Source organism: Misgurnus anguillicaudatus, chromosome 17 (assembly GCF_027580225.2).
Source record: "Misgurnus anguillicaudatus chromosome 17, ASM2758022v2, whole genome shotgun sequence".
NCBI lineage: Eukaryota > Metazoa > Chordata > Actinopteri > Cypriniformes > Cobitidae > Misgurnus > Misgurnus anguillicaudatus.
In genome coordinates, this window is record NC_073353.2 from 37644205 (window position 1) to 37662831 (window position 18627).

At 37.8% G+C, this 18627-nt stretch overlaps 2 protein-coding genes across 3 annotated transcripts; both read left to right on the plus strand.

The window, feature by feature from the left end:
- Positions 1 to 3069: 3069 nt before the first annotated feature.
- Positions 3070 to 5732, plus strand: LOC129452157 (C-X-C chemokine receptor type 1). The gene is made up of 2 exons (XM_055215842.2): positions 3070 to 3366; positions 4279 to 5732. The coding sequence occupies exons 1-2, from the start codon at positions 3345 to 3347 to the stop codon at positions 5346 to 5348; spliced, it is 1092 nt and encodes a 363-aa protein (XP_055071817.2). The 5' UTR covers positions 3070 to 3344; the 3' UTR covers positions 5349 to 5732.
- A 2611-nt stretch (positions 5733 to 8343) lies between these two features.
- Positions 8344 to 14101, plus strand: LOC129452156 (C-X-C chemokine receptor type 2-like). Of its 2 annotated transcripts, XM_073854709.1 has the most exons (3): positions 8344 to 8371; positions 8483 to 8578; positions 12309 to 14101. In XM_073854709.1, exons 2-3 carry the CDS (start codon positions 8557 to 8559, stop codon positions 13391 to 13393), a joined length of 1107 nt encoding a protein of 368 aa, XP_073710810.1. In that variant the 5' UTR covers positions 8344 to 8371; positions 8483 to 8556; the 3' UTR covers positions 13394 to 14101. The 2 variants fall into 2 exon arrangements, with proteins under 2 accessions (XP_073710810.1, XP_073710811.1); XM_073854710.1 differs by lacking the exons at positions 8344 to 8371; positions 8483 to 8578 and adding an exon at positions 11653 to 11778 and having other exon boundaries at positions 12309 to 14100.
- Positions 14102 to 18627: the final 4526 nt, after the last annotated feature.

Consider the following 18627-nt stretch of genomic DNA (forward strand, 5'->3'; position numbering starts at 1 on the left):
TTATAGACGTAGAAAATATTTGTAGGGCAATTTGTTTTTTTATGTATAAAATTTGAAGTGAACCATTACCATTTTTTGTAGGCATAAAGAAAGATCTGTGAGGTACCAATATGCACTCTTTAGGTACAAATAAAAAAGGTACCAGTGACAGTTTTTGTATCATATACTGAATGATAAAATAATAATAGAAGTATGACCTCTATGCCTTTTTCAATGCCATTTACACACACTGTAAACAGAGTAAAACCTTTTTCCATTCTGTCCATACATGTTAGTTCATCTTATCTGTTTATTTCATCTGTGTTTGTTCTGTGGTATGGGGGTGGAATCTCTTCATATTCACAGCTCTGTGACAAACAGTTTTGCCTGTGATCTTTCAACACATGACATGCACAATTCTGTCCTGGAAATGAATAAATGTTCAAATCATTTCCCCATTGGCTTAATTTTCTTTAAAATCCCTTAGAAAAATTGAAACAAACCTCAGAGAGATATAAAATATATTTGAATAATAGCTCAGATTATAATTTGATCTCGGTCTGCATTAGATACATTTAAGTTTACATTAAATCTGAGCTGAGCCTGTTGAGATTTTACCTGTGGTTGGTTTGTTTCTATAAAGAAAACGTGGAAAGCAAGCAGACCTAATGAAAAGTCTCCATTTTGTCTGCAATTAGTTTTTCCCTTTCAGAAACAGTTGAGATATTAAATAATCTCCTTTTCCTAGTTTACAATTTCTACCATAATTTAACATAAATGTTGAACTCCTGCACTGTAAAAAGTCAAAGTTGGATCCACTTTAAAAAGTTACTTCAATTGGTAAAACCTAAACAATTCTAAGCATTTTCAACTTAAATTTTTGCTTAAAGTGAAAAAATTTAAGTTGCAAAAAAATTCTGTCTCACCAACTGAAGTAAATTTTTAAATTAATTAAACTTTTACCTGTTACAGTGAATATTTGTGAGGTTATGTAACATTCTTTAGAAGTCACTTTAAATCTCATCTTACATTCCTTAACATCATACTTCCCAAAAGAGACATGTCCCCTCCTGTCCTAAATACAACAAAAAGGGTCTTTGTGAAAGATTCTCTATGCTTTAAATGTTTCAAGAGGTGATTCATTAACCCTTATATTTCACAGTTTGATAGACCAATGGAAATGGAAAAGTGAGTTAAAATATTAAGTACAAAAGTTAAAAGCATTTAATATTTAATACAGCCCTGTGTAGCTTATTTGTATATATCTGTAACAGCTTGAATATGGATGCTAATATTTGGGGATTGTGGACTGTGCAATATACACTAAAAGTTAAAGGTGCTGAAAATGTTAACAAATAAATTCATTTTCAAATGTCCATTTCATCCCCTAATGCATGGGTTTTCAAACTTTATGATGCCAAGGACCCCCAAATATCATGAACCTTTTGTAAGAGACCCCCTTATATGTATTAATTTTTAGGGATGCACCGAATCCAGGATTCGGATTCGGCCAAATACTGGGCTTTTTGACGGGGTTCGGCCCAATCCTAGATTTTTTTCCACCGAACCGAACCCTAGGCTTGCACTACACTGGTCGACATCACGCGGCCATTGATTACACACATCGGGTGCTGACGTGGAAATAAGCTTTTTCACATTTCGCGTACGCGAGCGTGTCGCACCGCATCGCTTTCATAATGCATAGGCTTATGGTAATTGTCAAAATAATTTTCCTTCTTTTTTTACAGTTAAAATTAAATAAAATGAAAAATACACTGCTGTGGACGTTGTTTACTTCATTAATGTGTTTTACCTTGTTAATGGAATAAGGATGCGAATAGGATTCAGTATTCGGATTCGGACGAATCTTAAACAGTGGATTCGGTATTCAGCCGAACCCAAAAAATCTGGATTCAGTGCATCCCTATTAATTTTATATATATATTTCATGTATAAAACATTTAATTAGCTAGATTAATGCATAAACCTGAAGAGAAGCATTTTCAATTCCAATTTATTGGTACTGCACTACAATAAATCTTTTTCATAGCAGCTTTAAAAGAAAGATTGTGGGCAATGTGTGAGATGGCATTGTAATAAGGAACACACTAGAACGATACAAAACAAATACAATTTAAACGCTTTTGGAATTTAACAAAAAATAAGAGATAAACCAAATAAATGAAAACACCGAATTAATCTAAGTTACACTATTTTGTCTGTTTCTCTGAATTTTTTGGGGGAACCACCAGGAGTCCTCCTGGGGTCCCTGGACCGTAAACCCGTGCCCTTTTGAACTCTGTGTTGTAATGTCTCCTTCATTTATAAATAACTGAAATGAAACGGTTCCTCATGTGATGAACTATGTTCATTTAAGGATTTATGGACAAACCCGGTGAGACAGGGTTGCTCAATTTCCTTTTGTGTCAATGACTGTCGTAAGTGATGATCTGTAGCTTCATGTGTGGGACATGTGATCAATCTTTTCTCCTGTCTCATACTTTTTCATTTGTGAAAACTATATATAAATAAATATATTTATATATTACAATAATTATATATGTGTATATGTACACACACACACATATGTATATATTAACTATATTAATTATTTAATTATTTAAATTGTTGGCCAAAATGTGACCTTGTCTAAAGTCTCATAATCTAATGAGATAAGAAGCATCAAAGTTGGATTTCACTCATTGATGATTTCAATCTTTTATATTAAAGATATCAAGGTTATATTTTTAAAGAATGCCCTTTACATAGGACGAAAACTGTAAATCATAAAAAATGACTTTAGCTGGGTTTTCACACACTGGGTAACAAATAGTTGGATTAAAGTGTCTGCTAAATGCCTAAATGTAATTTTCCTTTTCTCTTTTTTACACATTCACAACCTCATGGTACCCATCACACAGTGCATAATTTTTAAGATCACAAGTACCACATATGATTCTTAGTTTTGCTTTTAGTGTTTTGATCATGTTGATGTCCTACATTGAACACGAGATGTTGATCTTGTGACCATAACGTTATGATTTCCCCAAAACACAAATCTTCTGCTTTCCTCTGGCCACATAAAAGCAGCATCACACAGCATCCTCTACCAATACTGGAAACATCAAATGAATATCAGTAGATCTCCTGTGGAAGAAGAAATCGTGTCTTGGACTATACCAGATGTGTTCGACAAGCAGTTTACAATGTTTTGAGATTTCAGTGGAAAAATTTATACAAAAGTGTTTTGGGATGTTACCCTCTGAGTAACATTCACACTAAGGCAAACAGGATATATCAATATCTCTCCAACGCGTATCCTTCAGTATATCAACCATTTGTGGATTCTCATTTGAAGCATTATCATGAATGAAGCTATGATGATTGGTAAGTCCAAATTCATATTTTAAATCTAAAATAAAATTAAATCATAAAGTCTATAATTTGAACTACAATTTGTACATTTCTTTACTTGTGCATGGTAAAAAGTGAAAATTTGGATCAACTTAAAAATTACTTTAATTGGTAACACCTAAAAAAATTACATTTTGTTCAACTTAAAATATCATTTTAGGTGAGATTTTTTTAAATAAAGTTTAATTCACAAATTCACACTTACAAATAAGTCAGATAGATTAAATTGGTAAATGTATTTGGTGTGCTGTCCGGGGAGAGGGCTTGTAATTGGCCCGAATGCAGAGCATCCCCCTCTCTAGGTTTAGAAAGTAACCTGGTGAGTGAAAGGAGACAGGGTGGTAAAGGGATTCTGAAGAGTGTAGAGGGTCCTTAGGTGAGATTCACTGTGATTATAAATGGGCTTGCCTTCGTGCTGGTTCTGTAGATATGTTGTTTACTGATTGTAGACAGCTGGCAATACTTATTTGACTTGTTCAACATCAAATTTTTTTATTATACTTTTTTAAGTGTTACCAATTGAAGTATTTTTTAAGTTGATCCAACTTTTCCCTTTTTTACAGTGCGGTCCTGTGGTTTGATAAATTATAAAAAAATTAAAGAATTACTTTTACTGATTTTTTTTAAAGAAATGAAAACCGAAGAAATATTCAAATCTAATTAAACTTGTTTAAATCTAACTTTTTCATTAATTAACATAAAAAAGGTTATTTGTTTGTATTATAAAACCTATTAACTGGCCCCCATAATGAATCATTTTAAATAATAGCTCATAAGTTGGTACCTTCATTATACTTTTAATTAAAATAATAATCAATAGAGATTGTATTTTATTCTGTCTTTGCCCATTTCCCATTTATTGATTCAACTATTTGTCATTAACAGGTCCAAACATTTCCAATCTCATAGACCTCACTGATTTCTTCAATTATGCATCCAACGACAGCGAAAACATCACTGAGTTTATTGTGGATGAGAGCACCCTATTTTGTTCACCCATCCCTATAGCTGATGCAGTCAACATCTCATTCTGCGTCATCTACGTAATAATTTTTCTGGTGGCCGTACCTGGAAATCTACTTGTGGGCTGTGTGATCGGTTCAAACAGACGATCACTTTCTTCTTCGGATGTCTACTTGTTTAACCTGATGTTAGCCGACACTCTATTGGCTCTAATCTTGCCTTTCTCTGCCGTATCGGTACTGCACGGCTGGGTGTTTGGGGATTTCATGTGTAAACTGGTTTCCCTGGTGAAAGAAATAAACTTTTACACCAGCATCTTGTTTTTGGTGTGCATCAGTGTGGATCGCTATATGCTCATCGTGCGCGCTATGGAATCCCAGAAGGCTCAGCGGCGGAAGTGCAGCGGTGTCGCGTGCGCAGCGGTGTGGTTTTTTGGTGGCGTGCTTTCCTTACCCTCGCTTTACCATGAGGCCTATTTTTCCAAAACTGCCAACCAGACCATATGTGAAGAACGCTTTGAGGTGGACAGTGCCGATGAATGGCGATTCACCACGCGTATCATGAGGCACTTACTCGGCTTTATACTCCCTCTAGTGGTCATGTTGACGTGTTACAGCGTGACAGTAGCGAGGCTTTTGCGTACACGGTGTTTCCAGAAGCAGAGAGCCATGAAGGTGATAGTCGCTGTGGTCGTGGCTTTTCTCTTGTGCTGGACCCCTTTTCACGTTACCACGATGGTCGACACGCTGTTGAGGGCCAAAGCCTTTCAATTCAGTTGCTCCATGCGGACCTCCGTGGATGTTGCCATGTTCGCTACGCAAAACCTGGGACTCGTGCACTGCTGTGTAAACCCGGTGCTTTATGCTTTTATGGGAGAGAAATTTCGAAAGCGATTTATGCAATTGCTTCAAAGAAAACAAGTTCTGGATCGCTTTTCAATCTCAAGATCTAGCAGATCTCTCCCATCTGAAGTCACTTCTAGCTTTCTGTGAGCTGCAGCCATGCAATGGACATCAATGTATATAATGATGCAATGATGCAATGGCTCCCTCTATTGTTCATGAAGAGCACAGTCGTCACACTGCAGGGTGTTTAGGGTTGAGCTTCCAAAAGCAAATCTATTATTTTAGTACTATCACGTATGGGTTAAGAATTAAATAATAATAAATCTCAGGTATTAAATTGTTGTGTAACTCAACATGAATCATCTGCGATACAAACATTTGTGATGCTCCAAGTTGTGTGACTTGTTGATGAGAACTAGTGAAAGACACTCATAGAGGAAAACATGTTGAGCAAAAACTGATCTGAAATGTATTTCAGCACATTTAAGTATGAAATGTCAGGCATTACTTAAAACTGTAAGCCAGGTGTGTTAAGTAAGGGAAAATGTAGAGGCAGCCGGTAGTTATCGGGAAATAAGCCACGACAGTGTGATCAGGACCCGACGCGAAGCGGAGGGTCTTGTATCACACTGAAGGGCCTTATTTCCCGATAACTACCGGCTGCCTCTGCATTATCCCGCTTATTACAAGGCTACTTGTCACATAAGAAATAAAACGGACATGAATATGAATTTGAAACATTTTATTGGCATATTTGTTTTAAATTAACATTTTTATCCTTCCGCGAAACTTTGCACAGATGCATAAAATGATCGTAATACCTTATTAAGATCCTCTGCTTCATACTTGTCTATCTCCATTTTTTCTCTTTTAGCCAGTCTTTGAGAAGTTTTAATGCCCATTCTGTATTTTTTTGTGTGTTGACTTCGTAGCTGTCATGCTCTATTTTGTCAAGTTCAGTCTCAGTAAGCTTGTCGTGGTTGTCCAGTGTTTGTCACAAGATGGCGCCAATCTTTATTGGCGCGGAGCGATTTTACTCGTACAAGTAGTACCGGCTATGCGTTATTACTTTGGAGCGGTTATTATTTGAAAAGAACGAACCTGCAAATGTCTCAACTGACCAATCAGAATCAAGCATTCCAGAGAGCCGTGTAATAAATATACATATTGAATATTTTAAATAAGAATATGTCACAGAAACATGGTTAACTCTTTCCCCGCCATTGACAAGTTATCTCGTCAATTAAGAGAAAACATTTACCTGCGTTTAAGAGAAAACACTTATCTGACGAGATTTTACGATAATCTATAAATAATAATCCGATATTATCCACTAGGTAGCGCTCCTACCCAATTTATAAAAAACTGGAGCTAATTCAAAAACATTGTAAACCCTGTGTATGTTTTGATCATTATCAAAACATACAGGCCATTATCAAAACATGATTATCTCAGCTTTTTTACTCAAAATTTAGTATTTTTGATGAAACCCATATTTGAGAGGTTATAAAAAGAGAACAAATTAAGATAGCTGTTTCCATTTTGTTTGTTTGCTTGAAAGCAATCTGTTCTTTTATTTGATGTATTGTATGTTTATTTATAGAAGAGAATTTTCCTGGAAAGCATATTGTGAAACTTTTGTAAAAATAACAAAAAAACTTTTTTAAATACGGCTGGTGGGGAATGAATTAAATTATTTTAAAGTACTTTTATTCTATTTATGGTTTTTTTAAAGACCTTTCATAACTTTTCTTATATACTATTCTAGCTTGAGAGGTACTTGTAAATGTCATGTAAATGTAATGTTTGAATGCGTCTGGGTGCAGACCATTGTGTAATGGTTTATAAGTCATAAATGCAATAATATTAAAACTTCTTTAGGATTTATCACGAGTTGATGCATTGTGTCTGTTTTTTTTTGTGGCAAATGTTTAAGATATAAAATAAAATGTTCATGTCTGTTTTTCTTCCCCTAGTGACAGCTCTTTTGACGTTTATTTTCTGACAGCGTATGCTGCTTTTTTGTCAGTGGACAGAAAAGGAGAAATTTTGAAGGATTGTGAAACAACAATTCACAGTGATCACATCCGAAATAAAAAATATATTTAAGAGAACTGAAAATTCCTCATAAGTCTTTTGAAGTCAAATGATCTTTTTGTGTGGAGACTGAAGTGTAAAACCTTATTCTACATTTTGCATATTGCCTCTGTAAGGTTATGCCACTTCATGTTATCTATGTAAAATATCTTTTGTAAAATAAAAACACATAAAACATTTCAAACAGCAAGCAAGCAACAGTGCTCATTTTACTGTCTATGTTAAAGATAGACTGGATAGTGTGGCTATGAGTAACCGCTTCTAGCCAAAATAAACTTGAATTTGGTGTCAATTTTGCCAAATTAACTTGCGAGGTGATATTCCAGGCAAAGTCAACAGTAATTAAGCTGTTTGGTTTAATTTATTTATTGTCATTTATTTTTGGGCTATGGTTAGACGTCTATAAAATTTTGACTGACTAGTCAGATTTAGCCTTTATACATCTGGGCTGTGTTTAAATGACGATTAGGTGTCTTTTATGTAATATGACTATTATGCAAAATAGCTTTATTATTATAGTCAAACTTGTGCATCTTTGTCTGTTTTTCAGTTTTCTTATGATGCTTTGGGTGTTGACCAAGTGTTGCTTTAATAAAAAAAATCTGGAAACATTTGTCAATTTGCAGAGGGGTCAGGTATGTATATATTAAACATATTTTTTTCTAAAATGATCTATCCTAATGACACTGAAATCGTTTAATATATTTTTGCACCATTGCTTTTACTGCAGAATGGAGATGTCTTTATATGCTTTTTTGTTACATTTAAGTAAAATAGTGACCCTGTCTGTGAAATCCAGTCTAAATAGGAGGAGCATCAAGTTTTAAAGTCAGTATTAAAGATATCAAGATTATATTTTCTTTACATTATGTACAATTATTAGTTTTGCTTTTAGTTTTCGATCATGTTGATGTACATTGAACACAAGATGTTGATCTTGTGCCTGTGTTGAGATTTCCCCAAAAAGCATGGTCTGCTTTCCTTTGGCCACATAAAAGCAAAATCACGCAGCATTCCTAACTTCTGCATCCTCAACCAATACTGAAGATCTCCTGTTCAAGAGCAACTTCTGTGTAAGACTACCCGATGTGTCCGAAATTCAGTTTACAAAGTTTTGAGATTTCAGTAGAAATTAAAAAAAATAAAAATAATGACGTTACCCTCTGAACAACCCTCACACTTAGGCAAAGAGGATCAACAACTCTCCAAAGTATGTATACAAATCAACCATTTGTGGTTTCTCATGTGAAGCATTATCATGAATGAAGCTGCGATGATTGGTAAGTACGAATTTATATTTTAAATTTAAATAAAGTCTATACTTTGAATTACAATGTATACATTTTTTCCTTGGCCAGTTTATTTTAATTGTGCACTGTAAAAAAGAAAGTAAGATCAACTTAAAAAAATAAGTTCAATTGGTAACACTTAAAAATAAAGTTTTGTTCAACTTAAAATTTCACTTAAGGTGAAAAACCTTGAATAAACTTATGTATATTTTTAAGTGTTACCAATTAAAGCAATTTTTAAGTTGGTCCAAGTATTCAATTTTTACAGAGTGGTCCTGTGGTTTGACAAATTATACAGTTTTAAAGAATTCCTTAAAAAAAAAAATGAAACCCAAAGAATTATTAAAATCTAATCACTTTTTCCATTAATAAACTTAAAAGGTTATTTGTTTGTATTATTAACTGGCCTCCATAATTAATAATTTTTAAAATATACCTCATTACAAGTTGGTATCTTTCACTATATTTTTATTAAAATAATAAGCATAGAGATTGTATTTTATGGTTCTTTGCTCATTTACCACTTATTGATTCAACTATATTTTATTACCAGATCCAAACACCTCCCTTCGTGTTGATGACTTCAGTAAATTCTTAGATTATGATTACAACTACACCGATCTCGCAAACACGACTGACTTTGTTGTGGATGAGAACACCCTACTTTGTCCACCCATCCCTATAGCTGATGCAGTCAACATCTCATTCTGCGTCATCTACGTAATAATTTTTCTGGTGGCCGTACCTGGAAATCTGATTGTGGGCTGTGTGATCTGTTCAAACAGACGATCACTTTCTTCTTCGGATGTCTACTTGTTTAACCTGATGTTTGCCGACACTCTATTGGCTCTATTCTTGCCTTTCTCTGCTGTATCCGTAGTTCACGGGTGGATTTTTGGGGATTTCATATGCAAACTGGTTTCCCTGGTGAAAGAAATAAACTTTTATACCAGCATCTTGTTTTTGGTGTGCATCAGTGTGGATCGCTATATGGTCATACGCAAAACCTTGGTCTCGTGCACTGCTGTGTAAACCCAGTGCTTTATGCTTTTATGGAAGAGAAATTTCGAAAGCGATTTATGCAATTGCTTCAAAGAAAACAGTTTCTGGATCACTTCTCAATATCTAGACCTAGCAGATCTCTCCCATCTGAAGTCACTTCTAGCTTTCTGTGAGCTGCAGCCATGTAATGGACATCAATGTATAAAATGATGCAATGGCTCCCTCTATTGTTCATGAAGAGCACAGTCATCACACTGCAGGGTGATGTGAGTGTTCAGGGTTGAACTTTCAAAAACAAATCTATTATTTTAGTACTATCACGTATGGGTGAAGAATTGAATAACAATAAATCTCAGGTATTAAATTGTTGTGTAACTCAACATAAATCATCTGTGATACAAACATTTGTGATGCTCCAAGTTGTGTGACTTGTTGATGAGAACTGGTGAAAGACACTCATAGAGGAAAACATGTTGAGCAAGATTGATCTGAAATGTCTTACAGCACATTTAAGTATGAAATGTCAGGCTTACTTAAAAATGTAATCCAGGTGTGTTATATTGAATATTTTAAATAAGAATATGTCACAGATGCATGGTTAAATTATTTTAAAGTATGTTTATTTTATTCATTTTTTATCTTTCATAATTTTTCTAAATATGACTATTTTAGCTTGATAGGTACTTTACTGTTATGTATAAAGTTGTAAAGTTATAAATGCAATAATAATAAAACTTCTTCAGATAGTATTATAAGTTGATGTATTGTGTGATGAATTTTTAAGATATAAAATAAATAGTTATAAACGATAAAATTTCTATTTCTGTTTTTCTTCCCCTAGTGACAGCTCTTTTGACGTATATTTTCTGACAGTGTGTGGTGTTATTTTGTCAGTGGGAGGGAAAAGCAGAAATATTGAAGAATTGTGCAACAACAATTTACAGTGAACACATCCGTGTACAAAAATATATAAGAAAAAAATATAAGAAAACTGAAATATGCCACATAATATGCTGTATTACAAGTGTTTAGAAGTCATATGATCATTTTGTGTGAAGACTGAAGTTTAAAACCTCATTCTGCATTATGCATAATGCCTCTGTAAGGTTAAAATATCTTTTGTAAAATAAAAACACACAAAACAATTCAAACTGTACCTAGCAAGCAACAGTGCTCATATTACTGTCTATGTTAAAGATATAGTGTGGCTATGATTAACCCACTTTTAGCCAAAAATTTGCTAAAATAACTTGCGAGGTGATATTCCAATGACAAGGCATCTTTTATGTAATATGACTAATATGCAAAATAGCTTTATTATAGTCAGACTTGTGTGTCTTTTTCTAAAATTATCTATCCTATCGTTTAATATATTTTTTCACAATTGTTTTTACTGCAGAATGAAGATGTTTTTGTGCTTTTTTTGTCATTTACATATTTAAGTAAAATAGTTAGATAAAATGAGACCCAATCCAAAACCTCCATCTAGGAGCATCAAAGTTTTAAAGTCAGTATTAAAGATATCAAGATTATATTTCTTTACATTATGTACCATGATTTTATGTAGAGAACAGTAAATCACAAAAAACATTATTTTAAATAGTTACCTTTATAAAATAGTAACAAATAGCTGAATTAAAGTGTCTGCTAAATGCCTAAATGTAAATTTGCTTTTCTCATTTTTACACATTCACAACCTCATGGTACTCATCATACACAATCTCTTAGGATCACAAGTACCACATATGATTCTTTTGCTTTTAGTTTTTCGATCATGTTGATGTACATGAACACAAGATGTAGATTTTGTGACCACAATGTTGAGATTTCCCCACCCAACGTGTTTGTAATCTTCTGCTTCCCTCTGGCCACATAAAATCAACATCACGCAGCATCCTTAACTTTTGCATCCTCTACCAATACTGAAAACATCAAATTAATATCCGCAGATCTCCTGTACAACAGTAAAGCTGTCTAATACTATACCAGATCATGTGTCCAAAATGCAGTTCATAATTTCAGTAAAAAAATTAATGTTTTGGGATGTTACTCTCTGAGTAACATTCACACTTAGGCAAACAGGATATATCAACATCTCTCCAACCTATATAGGGGAACTTTCAGTATACAAAACAACCATTTGTGGTTTCTCATGTGAAGCATTATCATTAAAGAAGCTGCGATGAATGGTAAGTCTAAAATAAAAATCTATACTTTGAATTAGAATTTATACAACTCTTTACTTGGTCATGTTATTTTAATTGCGCACCGTAAAAAATAAAAGTAAGATCAACTTAAAAAATAACTTCAGTTGGTAAAGTTTTGTTTAACTTAAAATTTCACTTTAGGTGAAACATTTTGAATAAACTTTAATAATTTTTTTTATTATATATATTTTTAGGTGTTACCAATTAAAGCAATTTTTTAGTTGGTCCAACTTTTCACTTACAGTGCAGTTCTGTGGTTTGACAGAATTTTTAAAGAATTACTTTTTTGAAAAAAAAAAAGAAATATTAAAATCGAATAACTTTTTCATTAATAAACCTAAAAGGTTATTTGTTTATATTATTAACTGGCCTCCATAATCATCATTTTGTAAATTATAACTCATAAGTTGGTATCTTTCATTATATTTGTATTAAAATAATAACCAATAGATGTATTTTATGGTGTCTTTGCTCATTTCCCAGTTATTGATTCAACTATATTTTATTACCAGATTCAAACACCTCCCTTCGTGTAGATGACTTCAGTGCATTCTTCTATGAAGATTACAACTACACCGATCTCGGAAACACGACCGACTTTGTTGTGGATGAGAGAACCCTACTTTGTTCACCCATCCCTATAGCTGATGCAGTCAACATCTCATTCTCCGTCATCTACGTTATCATTTTTTTGGTGGCCGTACCTGGAAATCTGATTGTGGGCTGTGTGATCTGTTCAAACAGACGATCACTTTCTTCTTCGGATGTCTACTTGTTTAACCTGATGTTTGCCGACACTCTATTGGCTCTATTCTTGCCTTTCTCTGCTGTATCCGTAGTTCACGGGTGGATTTTTGGGGATTTCATATGCAAACTGGTTTCCCTGGTGAAAGAAATAAACTTTTATACCAGCATCTTGTTTTTGGTGTGCATCAGTGTGGATCGCTATATGGTCATTGTGCGCGCTATGGAATCCCAGAATGCTCAGCGGCGGCTGTGCAGCAGTGTCGCATGCGCAGTGGTGTGGTTTTTTGGTGGCGTGCTTTCCTTACCCTCGCTTTACAATGAGGCCTATTTATCCAAAAATGGCGAACAGGCCGTATGTGCCGAACGCTTTGAGGTCCACAGTGCTGACGAATGGCGACTGGCCACTCGTATCTTAAGGCACTTGCTCGGCTTTATACTCCCTCTAGTGGTCATGTTGACGTGCTACAGCGTGACAGTGGCGCGGCTCTTGCGTACGCGGTGTTTCCAGAAGCAGAGGGCCATGAAGGTGATAGTCGCTGTGGTCGTGGCTTTTCTCTTGTGCTGGACCCCTTTTCACGTTACCACGATGGTCGACACGCTGTTGAGGGCCAAAGCCATTCAATTCAGTTGCTTCACGCGGACCTCCGTGGATGTTGCCGTGTTTGCTACGCAAAACCTGGGACTCGTTCACTGCTGTATAAACCCGATGCTTTACGCTTTTGTGGGAGAGAAATTTCGAAAGCGACTTATGCAATTGCTTCAAAGGAAACAAGTTCTGGATCGCTTTTCAATCTCTAGATCTAGCAGGTCTTCTTCTCTGGCATCTGAATTCACTTCTAACTTCCTGTGAGCTGCAATCATGTGATGGATATCGATCTATGTAAATAATTAAGACAAACTTAGATAGTACCTGTCCTTGTTTGCTTGTATTACTACTTTCTGTTGTAGTGGCTATAATGTTGTGATGTGATGGCTCCCTCTATTGTTCACAGTCGTCACACTGAGATAAAATTGGCTACTTTGCTGGCTGAGCTTTTAAAACAAACTCTTACTTTTATTATCACATTTGGGTTAAGAATTGAATAACAATAAATCTCAGGTTTTAAATTGTTGTGTAACTCAACATGAACAATCTGTGATACAAACATTTGTGATGCTCCAATTTGTGTGACTTACAAATGCATTGTTACATTATTTTAAAGTACTTTTACTTTTTTCATGTTTATTTTTAAAAGACCTTTTATAACTTTTCTAAAATGACTATTCTAGCTTGAGAGGTACTTTACGGTCATGTAAATGTAATGTTTGAATGCGTCTGGGTGCAGACCATTGTGTAATGGTTTATAAGTCATGAATGCAATAATATTAAAACTTCTTCAGAGCTTATTATAAGTTGATGTATTGTGTAAATTTAAATATATAAAATAAAATGTTACAAACCATTTCATTTCTATTTTTCTTCCTGACCTTCATTTTCTGACAGCGTATGCTGTTTTTTTGTCAGTGGGATGGAAAAGCAGAAATATTGAAGAATTGTGCAGCAACAGTTCACAGTGACCACATCCGAGTTAAAGTACAAAAATATATAAGAAAAAAATATAAGAAAATTGAAACATGCCACATAATTCATACGCTGTATTAGAAGTCTTTTGAAGTCAAATTATAATTTTGTGTTAAAATCTCATCCTGCATTTTGCATAATGCCTCTGTTAGGTCACTTTATGTTATTTACATAAAATATCTTTCGTAACATGAATAAAATGGTTAGACATCTGGGCTGGGTTTGAATGAAGTGTCTTTTATGTAATATGACTATTATGAAAAATAGCTTTATTTTTATAGTCAGACTTGCTAGTCTTTGTCTGTTTTTCCATTTTCTTGTGATGCTTTAGGTGTTGACCAAGGTGTTGCTTCATTTTAAACACACACACACACACACACACACACACACACACACACACACACACACACACACACACACACACACACACACACACACACACACACACACACACACACACACAGTCCTAGGAGGGGAAAACCATTGGGATATATACCAATTTTTTCCAATGGCTAAATGACAGTGGGCACAACTGGAGTCACATGTGCAAAACTCTAACTACAGTCTGCACAGCAGCAGTTCATGTGGAACAAACTCTAGTTCATTTTTCATTGCTTGAACACAGTTTTCAAAACTCTACACACTTATCCTATGACTTTAACCACAACCTGCACAACACTGTGGATTTACAGCACTTTGTTCAAATGCTAACACACTGCTGTCAAAACTGTAAACCACACATTCAAAACAGAATTGATTTCAGCCTTGTGCTTTTCAAACACTGCTGATTGCAATTTCAAATAAATAAATAAATTAATAAATTTATATATATATATATATATATATATATATATATATATATATATATATATATATATATATATATATATATATATATATATATATATATATATATATATATATATATATATATATATACTTCACATTTTCAAGAAACATCATTCTGTTTGAGTTATAAGCTTGTATATATATATGTATATATGTATGTGTGTGTGTGTATATATATATATATATATATATATATATATATATATATATATACATACATATACATATGTGTAAATTAATCGCCTACATAATTTTTGCTGTGAAAGTATTACAGTTTTTTTCGATTGCTAAACACCAGTGGGCACAACTGGAGTCACATGTGCAAAACTCTAACTACAGTCTGCACTACCAAAATTCACCTGAGCACAACTCTTAAAACATGGCTCAAAACAGCTCCTTGCAGCCAAACACTAAACACAACCCTCATTGAGATAACACACACTGTCACTCACAACACACTGAGAGGAAAAACACTAACATCAAACCCCAATACACAAAATACTAACTTTATATCTTTGCAGTTTTAACAATTTCAGTGATGTCACACCACAATTTTCTTTAAAGAATGATTTATTTATTGATTTATCACATATTTATTTTTTAGAACATCATAATTTTTTAAGGTAAATGAAAATTAGCAGTTTGCTTCAGTTGTCTGTAGTAATTTACGGAATTACAGTAATGAGAAAAAAAGGTAGAAACTTAAAGTACATGAAAGGTAATATTATATATAAATGAAATATATATATGAAATTGGAATTTATATTTATATGAAATTGCAATCAGCAGTGTTTGAAAGGCACAAGGCTGAAATCTTTTCTGTTTTGAATGTGTGGTTCACAGTTTTGACAGCAGTGTGTTAGCATTTGAACAAAGTGCTGTAAATCCACTGTTTTGTTCAGGTTGTGGTTAAAGTCATGGGATAAGTGTGTAAAGTTTTGAAAACTGTGTTCAAGCAATGAAAAAACGAACTAGAGTTTGGTCCACATGAACTGCTGCTGTGCAGACTGTATAGTTAGAGTTTTGCACATGTGACTCCAGTTGTGCCCACTGTCGTTTGGCAATCGAAAGAAACTGTAAATATTTCTTTTTAAATAAATCAGTGAATAATCAGCATTAGTGACAATGAAGCTCAAAAACTCTTTTATTATTACAGTATTTTCACTGTTCAAATAATGGCCATAACAATCAACAAAAATAACCTAAAGTAATATGCTAAGGAAATAAAGTGCTTCAGGAAGATTATTTACCAAAAGTTTAACAGTGCAATATCAATTGCAGGGCTTTTTTGTGCAATTGAACATAAACCTTAAATAAAGGACCCGACAGGTGGGCGACGTCCTCGGACTTAAGGTGCCCGAGCAGCGGCCGTGGGAAAATCCGGAGACGGCCCCCCGTATCTCCGCCGCGGAAAGGGCCAGATACTCGCGGGTGGGCTCGTTCGAAAGGGCCCCTCCGGCGGACCAATCGACCCAAAGGTCGAAGGCCCCGGGCCCGAGGCGCCGGAGCGGCGCGGTAACGAAATTCGGATATTCGACCGGAAGTATCTCCGGTCCACGGGGTCGCACGGACTCGGGGCCGGCGTCGCTGGAAAGCCCCGGGAAAGACCTTTCGAACGAGACCGGCCGCGCCTCCGGCGGACGAACGCAGCGGACGCTACGGGCGCGCGAACTCCGGACGAGCGTTTTTTTTTTTTCGAACCGCCGTATATCGGCCGCGGAAAGGGTCGGAGGGTCGAGGGCGGGCTCGTTCGAAAGGTCACCTCGGGTAGAGCGACCGACCCCGAGGGCGACGTCCTCGGACTTAAGGCGCCCGAGCAGCGGCCGTGGGAAAATCCGGAGACGGCCCCCCGTATCTCCGCCGCGAAAAGGGCCAGATACTCGCGGGTAGGCTCGTTCGAAAGGGCCCCTCCGGCGGACCAATCGACCCGAAGGTCGAAGGCCCCGGGCCCGAGGCGCCGGAGCGGCGCGGTAACGAAATTCGGATATTCGACCGGAAGTATCTCCGGTCCACGGGGTCGCAGGACTCGGGGCCGGCGTCGCCGGAAAGCCCCGGGAAAGACCTTTCGAACGCGGACGAACGCAGCGGACGCTACGGGCGAGCAAACTCCGGACGAGCGTTTTTTTTTTCGAACCGCCGTATCTCGGCCGCGGAAAGGGACGGAGGGTCGAGGGCGGGCTCGTTCGAAAGGTCCCCTCGGGTAGAGCGACCGACCCCGAGGGTGACGTCCTGGGACTTAAGGCGCCCGAGCAGCGGCCGTGGGAAAATCCGGAGACGGCACCCCGTATCTCCGCTGCGGAAAGGGCCAGATACTCGCGGGTGGGCTCGTTCGAAAGGGCCCCTCCGGCGGACCGACCGACCCGAAGGTCGAAGGACCCGGACCCGAGGCGCCGGAGCGGCGCTGTAACGAAATTCGGATTTTCGACCGGAAGTATCTCCGGTCCCCCGGGCCGACCGAGGCGCACCCTTCCGGCCGCGGACCCGGCGGGTTCCCCCTTCGCGGGGGACGGTAGGGCGAACAGGTGCCATCAGGTATATAGCTAAGTCGATCGGGGTTGACCAACTGTCGGAGAGGCGAAAGCTCCAGAACCTAAGTCGATGGGGTTGACCAACTGCAGGAGAAGTGAAAGCTCCAGAGCCTAAGTCGATTGAGGTTGACCAACTGCTGGAAACGCGAACACTCCAAAACCTAAGTCGATTGAGGTTGACCAACTGCTGGAAACTCGAACGCTCCAAAACCTAAGTCGATTGAGGTTGACCAACTGCTGGAAACGCGAACACTCCAAAACCTAAGTCGATTGGGGTTGACCAACTGCTGGAAAATCTTTCAGGTTGACCAACGGTTGGAGAAATTTTGGGGTTGACCAACTGTTTGGTTCTCCAGAAGGGCCGGGAGGATGGGGCTTAGTCCGGTGGGGGAGTGCTTAAGAGTGGGATTGCAGGGACCGAACGGTGCGCCGGGTACGAGCTCCAGGGTGTCCGTCGCGGGGTCCAAAGCCGGCCTCGGGTGCACGGTGGTCGGGTTGACGGGGCGATGTTCCCGGGGTCGTATCTCGGCCGGGGAAGGGGGTACGGAGACGGGGGTGGGGTCGTTGGAAAGGGCCCCTCCTGGAGGATGAGGGACCCAAAGGGCTAAGGTCTCGGTCTTAAGGCGCCCGAGCTACGGCCGTTTAAAGGTGCAGCGGTGGAAGTCCGTATCTCCGGCCCCCGGGGTCGCACAGACCCGAGGCTGGCGTCCCCGGAAAGCCCCGAGAGAGACCTTTCGAACGAGACCGGCCGCGCCTCCGGCGGACGAACGCAGCGGACGCTACTGGCGCGCGAACTCCGGATGAGCGTTTTTTTTTTTTCGAACCGCCGTATCTCGGCCGCGGAAAGGGTCGGAGGGTCGAGGGCGGGCTCGTTCGAAAGGTCCCCTCGGGTAGAGCGACCGACCCCGAGGGCGACGTCCTCGGACTTAAGGCGCCCGAGCAGCGGCAGTGGGAAAATCCGGAGACGGCCCCCCGTATGGCCGTTCGAAGTTTTCCGAAATTCGACCGGAAGTATCTCCGGTCCCCGGGGTCGCACGGACTCGGGGCCGGCGTCGCCGAAAAGCCCCGGGAAAGACCTTTCGAACGAGACCGGCAGCGCCTCCGGCGGACGAACGCAGCGGACGCTACGGGCGCGCGAACTCCGGA

Bases quoted from the DNA above. Each gene is read 5' to 3' on its own strand.
- LOC129452157 (XM_055215842.2), top strand. From the start codon at position 3,345: ATGAATGAAGCTATGATGATTG. The intron at 3,367-4,278 runs GTAAGTCCAAAT...TGTCATTAACAG, and splicing joins GAATGAAGCTATGATGATTG to GTCCAAACATTTCCAATCTC.
- LOC129452156 (XM_073854709.1), top strand. From the start codon at position 8,557: ATGAATGAAGCTGCGATGATTG. The intron at 8,579-12,308 runs GTAAGTACGAAT...TTTTATTACCAG, and splicing joins GAATGAAGCTGCGATGATTG to ATTCAAACACCTCCCTTCGT.